The 11,125-nt window shown below is 29.5% G+C and overlaps 1 protein-coding gene across 1 annotated transcript in view; it reads right to left on the bottom strand.

The window, feature by feature from the left end:
- Positions 1-1,172: 1,172 nt before the first annotated feature.
- The window catches only part of LOC111626638 (COP9 signalosome complex subunit 4-like), an 80,034-nt gene continuing 70,081 nt past the window's right edge, over positions 1,173-11,125 (bottom strand). Inside the window, exons 8-11 of the mRNA XM_023370083.1 lie at positions 8,484-8,569; positions 5,346-5,461; positions 4,270-4,354; positions 1,173-1,375 (exon numbers count right to left, since the gene is read on the bottom strand). Of these exons, the coding sequence (XP_023225851.1) occupies positions 1,242-1,375; positions 4,270-4,354; positions 5,346-5,461; positions 8,484-8,569 (421 nt within the window). The 3' untranslated portion in view covers positions 1,173-1,241. The remainder of the gene's footprint in view (positions 1,376-4,269; positions 4,355-5,345; positions 5,462-8,483; positions 8,570-11,125) is intronic.

The raw sequence follows: 11,125 nt of genomic DNA on the forward strand, positions 1-11,125 counted from the left end.
CCCATTTACACGAAGGATCCGAATTCGAATCCACCCAAACTGGGAAAAACAAATTCCGTTCACGCTCGAGCTACGCTTTTAGAGGTAACGTCTAGACGTGGCCCGATCTTCGTGTGTTCTTGTTCTAATACGCCAATTACGACAGCACTTATACAATTTATGAAAGTATATATAACGCAAGGTTGGTGAACGTGTAACGTAACTTGCTTAGTAATTAACATACCCATAGTTTTTCTCAATTCGGTTGTACTTAGATCTGAGTGGTCCCAATTTATACATATATCGGGCCCTCCCCTTCCATCAAATAATGTAAAAATGTAAGGTAGCTTGTTTAGATTGTGTGTAAATCTAACCCTGTTTCCCAGTGTTTCTCGTGTTAAAGCACAAAACTGAGTTTTGTATACCTGTATAAAATGTACAATAATCAATAAATTTTGTAAATGTAATAAAATTACATTTACAAAATTTATTGATTATTGAATAGTCTGTAATAGCCAAAGAATAACCTGTCTATATGGGGATTTATACAAATTAATGTGAGGTAACCTTCCTGAGGATATATAAAAACTTGACAGATCAACTTAAAACTTTCATCCAAAATGGAGTAAAAGGAATTAAAATGATTTATTTTGTATATGTATAAAGAACTTTTTGCAAATATTTTTATATAACAAGTAGATTTTTTTTATTTTTGTAACAATTTCTTTGAAAAAAAAGCCAAATAAACAACAGAAATAAATTCTGCAAAGATACTAAATATTCACAAAAGGAATTTTATTTAAATAATGCTTATTAATTTAACAATTATTTCATGGAAATAAATTTATATTAAAACTGAGAAATAACTAATTAATAAGAAAATAAGATTAAAATACTTTGTAACAGATGCATTGTTCAAATAATAAAATGTTTTAAAGCTTTATGTTATCAATGAATTCTGTCAGAAACTAAAGATTAAGCTCATTATACTCAGCTGTTCTTACTATAATATTTAACTGCAGTAACATTTGACTTTAATAACTTACTAGAACCCAAAAATCAAATGTAAAACAGCATCTCCAAACATAAATGTAGATTAAGCAGAAATATCAGACTAAATGTTATAAATAAAGAATACTCTCTTGTTACTTCTATAACAATCATTTTAAGTCGTTTTCATATAAAAACAGATATTTTGTATAATTAGTTTTATTGAGAAACTATACATATAGCAGAGCCAAAATCGATCGGAGTCTCGTTCGTTAGTGAACCATCTGCTCCTCCGTGATCTGCGTCATCCAGTCCGACTCGTGCTGAGATATTTTTTCGATGATGTTATTCACCTGAAAGCACAGACTCTGTATCTGTTTGTCCCATGAAGGTAATACTTCGCGTGCTGGAAGAAATTGTTTTAATATCGTTAATGGTAAATTCTTTCAAACATTTTTCAATAATATAAATGTCGCATTTAATGCTTATGTCCTTTAAATTTAACAACAAAATTTTATTTTGCTTAAAATAAGTGCAAGAAATTTTATTATAAAAGATTTAGAATGTTACTTTGCAAAAATAGGTCAGAAATGCAACTAGAAATTGGGTTTTTGCACTCATTTAAAGCAGTTTTTTTGAAAATTTTTCAACAATTATAAATTATAATATAATTTATGCCATATTTCTTCCTTTTACTTAAAGGAATATGTTTCACTCTTCACTCTATTCCTTTAAATAAAGGATTACTTATAATTACTTATATATATATATAAGTAATCCTTTATTTAAATGTGAGTCGAACTTACAAGTTAGTGGAATAAATTGTTTAAATATTTTTTTTTCAGAAAGGAAAAGTTTATTCAAACCGACATTTAAAAAGATCATTAAATTGTTTTCCCACGGACTTATTTTCTGGTTGAAGATGATACATCGAATGTGTCACCCTGGAATTTACAAAGAGAAGAAAGAAAACAACTATTGGTCAGTGGTGGAAAACAGTCCTAATAAGGCAGTGGAAAAAACCCAACGATACCCCCTTTATAAAAAGGAGGGGTCGATGTGTCAAAGACAGTCTCCAGAGTAAGTGAACTATAGGATTACGTGTGTGGATTAGCTGCTGCCAGGGACTTTTCTAAACATCACCGTGCAGGAAGACCAGCGTCTAAGAAACCTCATCGTTTGGAAGAACTGTGTGAGATAAGAAACCTTATCGTTCGAAGGAACTGTGTAAGAAACCTCATCGTTCAAAAGGACCTCTTGAGACTCAAGGACTACATTTCCAACTCTCATAACTTATATCAAGGTATTTATCCTCGTGCGAAGTAAATGTAAACTCACTCTCTCATTAATACGGGTTATCGGGAAAGAAATAGCTATGTTAACTGAAATCAAACATGATTTGTATATAGTTTAAATAGAACAATAAACGGGTATTATATATATATAAAGATAATCTATAGAGTGTAATTCCTCTGATTCTCTTCTTCCGCCTCCATCCCGGAACCAAACGTCCACAAGCGCAAGCATTCGCATTAAGAAAATTAACGGCCAATCTGGTTTCTGTCTCTGACCTTAAGAAACAGTGGTGTCATCCTGACAGGGCACCAAAGAGGTGTCAACCCTGCGGTCACATAAAGGAATTCTAATAACTACCATGTGACAAAAATTACATAAAAGATTCTAATATTTTTGAAAAATTTCAATTATTGCTATCAAGGATTTCATAATGAAATATTTTAATAAATGTCATTTTGTATGGCAATAAGCATAAAAACTTTTCCACAAAATTTTTGAATAACGAGTAATTAAGATAAATAGAATCAAAAGAAGATAGCAAAATCAATTTTAGAAAGAGTTGAAATTTAGAGGAAAGCAAACACCTTGCCCATGAAAACATTATTACAACTTAATGGTGAACAAAAAACATGCTGCCGATATTTAATGAGTTTTATGTTTAGAATGATGTTTTGCAAATTGTTAACGATGACGACTTTTTCCTTTATAAATGCATCTATCGAAAAACCCAGAATGGTGGCAACTTACAAAATGCAAATAATCATAAATAATGAATTTTTATGGTAATGCTATTATTTTCATTTTTGAATAACAAAACTGAATAAATAATAAGTTTTAAATTACAGTGGTGCCTCGTATAACGTACTTAATCCGTTCCAGGTGCATGTCCGTTAAGTGAAAACTCCGTTATATGAAATGCATTTTCCCGTAGAAATACATGTTGAAACATAATTCGTTCCGCAGCATAAAATAACCGTACCATAAAAAATTGAAAATGGAGCAGTCACCAATTATGCTGGGCAGTCATATATTGTGAGGAGGTGGAAGAACACTTTTTTCACATATTCATACAGATACAGACTTTTTACACATTGCAGCGGGTCTTTTTTTATTGTTTTTTAATCGGAGTCAGATTCAGGAGAGGCTACTGGGGCTCGCAGGGTCAACTCCTCTTGTTCCATCCTTTGTTTTTTTGGCAGCTGACTTCTTGAAAAACATGTCCAAAGTGGTCTGTTTCTCTCTCTTCTTTCAACAGCTGTCGGAAATGATGGGCAGGGGTGTCATTGTAGAGATCATTGATCCTGTTGGCCTCAGCTCTGTTTGGATAATGAGTGTTGGTAAACTCCTTGAACCTCTCCTCATTTGACAAGGAAGTTTTTGTCAACTTTCACTCCTGATGATTTCTTGCTTTGTTTCAATTGAAATCATCTTTCTGTTTTTTTAGAAGCCATGATTTACACAACACTTGAATAAATGTAAATACCCTGCACTGAGGTGATGTACGGTACGTAATAAACAAGGGAGCAAGCCGAATCCCAACAGGAGCTCTATACTTCAGATATACTAATAATATATTCTAATAATACTAATATATTATAAAAATAGCAGATTGTCATTGGCAACGGCAAAAGAGTGGAAACATCATTCGTACTTATTTGCAGAAAGTCCGTTGTTCGCAGCGTCCGTTATTCAAGGCGTACGTTATACGAGGCACCACTGTATTTTATATTGGCATATTTGTGATACGTAGAAAAAATATACAAGATTGTTGTTGTATTTAAAAAATGCTTCTGTAGGAAAAAATTATATACATGAAAATTTATTAAAAATAGCCTGACATTAAAAGTAAAAATATTCTAATTTCTCGTGTGAATGCACGACTAATTGCCTTTGCATTCTAGAGGCATATTAAAAAATACGACCTTTTTTTATCCAAAATAGATTATATTTTTTGAGAAATTGTTAATAAAATTCTTTAAATTCATATAAAAAATGATGACTCACTCTCAAAATGAACGATAGAATCTATTTGGTCGATATATCCATTCATTCTTCCTTCTGTTATCATTTGCGAAGCAATCTTCTCTGCCTAAAAACAAAGAATATAAGGCAAATTTATCAATTTATGAAACTTTTTCTGATTTTATCATCAACATACAAATTATTAACATTATTACTCCATATAAAGTGTTATAATTAATATTAGCTAATTATCTTTAGTAATGCTAAATGTTTTTACTGTAGGCATTTAAACTCTTTCAATCATTTGCATTACTTTAGACAGTGTTTCCCAAACTTTTTGGACTACCGACCCTTTCGGTGCATACATTTATTTAGCATCCCCATAAAATTAGTCAAAAACGATATGCTGAAAATAAATTTTAATAAAAAAGTTTTTAATTTACACATTTATTTTATAAATGAAAAAATAATTTTTTGAAAATCTCTTGAAATACTTTATTAATTATTATAAAGTCATGTGTCTCAAAACTGACTTTACATATATTTTAGTAGTATATTTGTAATATACTACTAAATATGTATAATAGTAAATTTTTTTGTTTCAAAATTGGATTTTTGTTCCCTTGTCTTCCAAAACTCCTACTGCTCTTTTGCCTTCCAGCATTCCCTTTGAGCCTTCTATCACCCCCTCAATGGAGTAGAAGATTCAAAAGGGAAAATAACTTTGGGACCAACTTTAGAAATGCTGCTTCAGAACAACTATGACAGGAAAAGTGCAACTATTTCAGGAATGATTTGGGAGACTAACTCAAACTGTATCAAATGGGCTAATACAGCCAGCAGTTGTTGATAATTCTTGTAAATTTTTAACAATTCCAGCATTAAAAGCATTTAATTCTTAAACTCTCTCTTGGAAATATCAGTCTCTATAATCTAATAATTGTTGTAATTTTTCATACTTTGTAAATATTTAGATGAAAGAAAATAAAATTTTTCTTTAATAATGGTTATTCAATAATATACAGAATTTTTACAGCAATATTCCAAATTTAAGAATTGGTTAACAATCAATATGATAATAGAATTTAACAAATTTTATTTGAAAGTATTTGTAATACCTTAGATGGTGGTATTTCTAAAAGTGCTCCAAGTTCTTCAAAAGTAATATTATTGTATAGCTTGCTTGCCGACAGTAGATTATGCTCAGTAACGGCACGATCCAAAATGGTAGAACCTATTAAAATGTGCACAGATTAATTACTGAAAATAATAAATATTAAATTAATATAAACATAAAATAATGGAATATTAGCATTAAATGAAGACTGCCAAATTAAAAAAAAATTGATGAAAAGAACTTCATCTCTTTATAACACTTTATATATAAAGATTATAATATCTGCTTATATATGAAGTTGGTCCAGAAAGTTCACAAACTTTTTAAATTATGCACCAACTGATAATTGAATCTGAATTCAGCTTGCATGGCTCTCTAGAGGCAAGTTTTGTATACTATCTGCTAATAGTTTGTTCTATTTTCATTTGTGTAAATACATGTTTGTTCTATTTTCATTTGTGTAAATATTTAACTAGCACTCACTAAAAAAATTTTTGCAAATTTTTTTAGTGAGTGCTAGTGAAGAGCTTCTGGGATGGGCTAGGTCTGGAAAAAGTTTCATGAAAAACATCATCACTGAAGATGAGACAGGGGTCTATGTGTACAATGTGAAAAAAAAAATCTATCAGTCATCAGAGTGGGTGGAAAAACCTTCACTGTAATCCAAAAAGGCACGACAAGTTTGGTCGAATGTGAAGGTTTTTCTTACTGTTTTGTTTGATTATGAAGATGTCATTCACCACAAATACTATCTTGGGTGGTGAATCATCTTCATGATACAGTAAAGAAGAAAAGATTGACTGCTTAGAGAAAACAGCATCATGACAATGACCTCACTTCTGCTGATAACAGTTTTTGGCTAAGAATTTGACACCATTTGTTTCCCAACCTCTATATTTACTGGACTAAGTTCCAGGAGACTTATTTTTGTTTCCCAGATTAAAATCTGCTCTCAAAAGTCACCATTTTGAATCCATTGATGCCATTAAGGAAAATTCGTTAGCAGAACTGCACATCATCCCAAAAGAAGTGTTTCAGAAAGTGTTCTTTTCATGGCAGAAGCACTGGATTCAATGCATAGACTTAGTTGAGAACTACTTCAAAGGCATCAAAACACACTAAATTCTACATAAATACAAACAACTTCTATTTGCAAAGTTTGCAAACTTTACAGACAGACCTTGTATTTTGAATTAACTGTTAAAATTAACTTTGATAAATTTTTAAATTATAAATTTATCTTCCAACAATTTCTTTCATTTATGATTTGTCTCATTCTTAATCATATCAAATATTATAGAGATATTGTATACCTGACTTCTTGAGTAATATTAAAAAAATCTCTGTCAACAGAAGATTCCTTGCACTTTTAATGACAAAGATTCATTAATGTTATTTCAAAAATACAAGATGTATGACATCCCTCTCCATAATACATTCATAAACATCAATTATTATTAGTATGATAATCTAAATGTTTCTATATTGATGGAATCATTACAATAATGACCAAAAGTGAGTGAGAGAGAGAGAGAGAGAGAGAGAGCAGAAATGATGGACACACAAATATAAAATTAGAGAGTAGACAAAGGAAGATAAGAAGTTTATGATAACATATGACAAATAAAAGAATGGTGGAAAATAATAGGACAAAAATGAAATATATAATTCAATGTAATGACAAATATTCTTCAAGAAGAATTAAGAATTTTCAACAAAGAGGGCTGATTTTATATATCAGCAAAACTAAAAGATTATGCAAAAAAAACGATCATTTACATTAAAATTTGGCAATGGAGAGAGGGGAAAAAATATTTCTCATGTTTTGTCATTGTGTACCAAAATCCAGTTTGGTACTATCAAAGAAAACCAAACCTCCTTAGATCAAAAGTCTGAACAACTATTTTATATTAAAAAGGCTTTAAAATATACTCAGAAAGACATTTAAAATAGATATCTGTCATAATTGAGCATTTTAAAGGTTCACTCAATTTAAAACCTTTTCAGCTTTTGTTTAACTTTGATTTGGATATTTTTAGTGCTTCATTTAGCAGAACTACTCCAGTCGGTGAGATGTCAAAGGCAGCTGCCTCAGACACCGTATTGGAAGGATGCCAAATGACATCATAATGCTAGACACTCTTCAAACATAAAAATTCATATAAAAATATTCCTATAAAAATTTGAAAAAAAAACAAAGTAATTAAATACTGACTACATCCATTTATCAGTAAACGCCAGTAACAAAATAAATATAGTATTTTATAGAGAATATAAAAACACACCAGTTTTCAGTTTGTTTAGTGAATGAAAAGAATAAAATAATCTACAACCCTGGACTTTGCTCATAAAAAAAATTATAATCAAATATGATAAAGAGGATAAAAGACAAATAAAATGTAAAAAATGTTTTTAAAACTAAATTCTTGTGTAATGTAAAACATCAAAACTAAGCAAAATTAATATATGCAATGTAAAAATAAAATTCATCACTTTTATTCTGCTTTTAATAAGCACAAATTTTAAAAACTTGATTAAATTATTGAATTCTTCTTAATAATTTAAGTGCAATTATTCTTTAGATTACAAAATAAAAATTTTATATTTTATTTCTATGGTTAAAAATCACAAATTATTTTATAAATTAATAATTATGATACAAGCATATACATAACATTTCAAAGAGACATATAGATATATCAAAGGATTTAGTTTGAAACGCCCAAACATTTGACTGCTTATTGTTTTAATGCATAATATATTGAAGTAACGTACCAATATATTTAAATGCAGAATTTTTTCTAATTAATTGTTTATTTTAATTTCTTGTGTATTTATTATTTTAATAATTAACAAAATCCATATGTTATTTTTCTGTTATATAAAAATTATGACATAATACGTATTCACATAATAAAAGTAAACAGGTAATTTTGTAAAATTAAAATGGTGACTTATCACAAAGTCATTTTTTTTTTATTTTAATTGATTATTGTTAGGAAATTAACTAAAGATAAGAAATTTTGAACACCAAAATGATAATTTTTAATAAAAAACTAATAATCTTTTTAACTAAAAATTAAATATTAAATTCATTCTAAACATAATTAAATATTAGAAACATTTAAATTTTACTTACCGTCGGATGTTGTGGCTTTTTGATGTAACTGCAACAGAGCAGAAAAATCTTCTAGTTCACTTCTTCTAATTATTCTATCTAAATACCTAAGTTTTAAATACAGAGTAAATTTGAAATTTATGAATACTTGCAAATTTAATTACCATATTTCCTCAATTCTAAGATGCACTTTTTAACTTATTTTCTCACGCCCAAAGTAAAGATGCATTCTAAAACAACAATCGGCAGTAATTGACAGTAAACTAACTAATGGGTTACTGGTATGCACCGAGTCAGTCTACCAGCATTGCAAATGTCTATTACCAAATAGAAATTTCCAGTAATACTGGTCCACTATCACATTAATTAGAACAATCTTATCAAGTAACAAACATTTAACTTCTTAAAGGAAGAGTTATTGCTTAAGCAGTAGAGTATGGAACAAAGTTGCCCAATTTTATTTATTTCATAGAATTTGTATTATTTTCCCTCCAGAGGAAAAAATCTTTGATTTCAAACTCATGGTGAGTCTTAGAATCAAGAAAATTCAGTAATTAATGCTCTGATTTATATGTAAATCAAATTAATAAAAAGTTGTATAGATTTAATGTTACATGGATAAAATAATATAATAACTGACAATCTCATAAAATAATATTCAGAAATGTATTACTAATTTTCTGGATTTGGACCTAAAAACTAAGTAGCAAATTAATATTGCAAAATATTAATATTTTTCTAAAACTAAAATACCTTTACTCAGTGGAAATTGCTTAATCTACAAACTTTTTTGTAGCTTAAGCAATTTACTAGTCACCATCAGGTTTACAATGAATATTTTTCATCATTCAGCAGATAAATAAATATATGGATTCTTTGGCTTTTCTCTGATTTCTACACTTATTTCTATATATACGTATAATATAATCTAAGCCAAATTTAAACAATAAAGTTTTTTTTCAAATGATAAGAGCAATTAGATTAGAAAAAAGACCCAGTAAGAAATGCAAACATCCAACTTTTGCCAGATGAAATACCAATTACACAACTTGGATTTCATCCCATCTCCTTTAGATTTACAGTGAGTGATTGGTTAATGAATAGTTCGGATAGCGAACAAATCGGATAACAAACACTTTCGCAAAAGATTTTTATGATCAGATAACGAACACTTTTGCAAAAGATTTTTATGATCAGATAACGAACACTTTACTGAACAAACAACAAGAAGAATGAATAATGAATACCAATTGATTTTCCCTTGTCTTCATGTAACAATTCAAAACTATTCGAAGTGCAGGAGACGTCAACATCAACGCTCAACCCGATACTGATCGAATAGTTTTCCTCCAAATTTTGAAATTCCCTTGTAATTCCTGCTTTTTGTTTACCTTTCTGACAAATAATTTTTTATAGTCTTCACAAGACTGTCAGACGGGCACTTGTTAAGTTTTGCATCAGGGTTTATTTATGAAAGGTGAAAGTTTAACTATCCTGTCGGATATTTGTTAATGTTTTAATAGTTTTAATACCAAATTTTGAATTTCATCCGGGCCTTGCATTTAAATAGCATTTTGTGGGCTAGTTGATTTCTGTTCTCTGAATTTTTGTAAGTGCTTTTCTGAACTTCATAATATTATCAGTTTCTTTTTTAAATATAGAGCCTAAAAAAACGAGTGTCAAAACCTGTGCTCACCGTAGAAACCATATAAGAGATAATAGCCAAGGTAGAAAGTGCGCACAAGATGTCTGATGTTGTTAGGTAGTATGGCTTGAACAGGTCTACAGTAGGCACAATCTTAGCTATGAAAGATATATCAAGAAGTCTGAAGCTACTAATGAAGTAATGAAAATCACATCTGAGAAATAAAGAGCATTTTGCTTAAAATGAAATCTGAAACTGATCTGACGACAGAACTCCAAGAAGTCTCAAATGAAGAATACCAAGAAACTTAGCGAGATGTATTTTCTTTTGAAAAAGAAGAAGGCGAAAGAGGACCAGTGTCAACATCTGCTACTAAAGATCTTTTGAAGAAGTGGGAGGATGTCAGAACAACGATCATCCAAGTGGCATCCAAACCAGAATAAAGTTAATGGGGTTGGGATCTCTACAATTACAATACTATTAATTACTTCCAAAAAATCCTGAAGAAAAGAGAAAAGCAATCGACATTGGACAGATTCTTTAACCCCCACAAATGGAAAAAACATGACTAATAAAAATGCAAGACTGCATATATATGTATTTTTACTATTACATATAAATAAACATAGTAAAAAAGTATAAAGGAGAAGGGGTATTACGGAACCCCAATTACATTTTAGTGAATTGTAAACAAGGTATCATAACTACACCCACATTTTTTGTGCGAAAAGTACTGGTAACTATTAAACTAAATGTTCCTAATTGGACTTTTTGCTAGCGTAACTATAAGTATGGTTTTTGAAGGCTTTTGTACAAAAAGTTAGAAAGTAGGTTTAGAGAAAATTGGTGGTAATATAGAACTTTACTGTATATTTTCAAAAAATGCTTTAATGTAGCCAAAAACAAATAGGAAAGGACAAAAAATGTTAAATAATTACAAAATTATTTACTCCAATGTATTTTATCGCAAAAATGCTTTTATAATAGAAAAATATGACCTCCATCAACAATATATATT

This window comes from Centruroides sculpturatus, unplaced genomic scaffold, assembly GCF_000671375.1.
Source record: "Centruroides sculpturatus isolate CEXI.00-Female unplaced genomic scaffold, Cexi_2.0 scaffold399, whole genome shotgun sequence".
NCBI lineage: Eukaryota > Metazoa > Arthropoda > Arachnida > Scorpiones > Buthidae > Centruroides > Centruroides sculpturatus.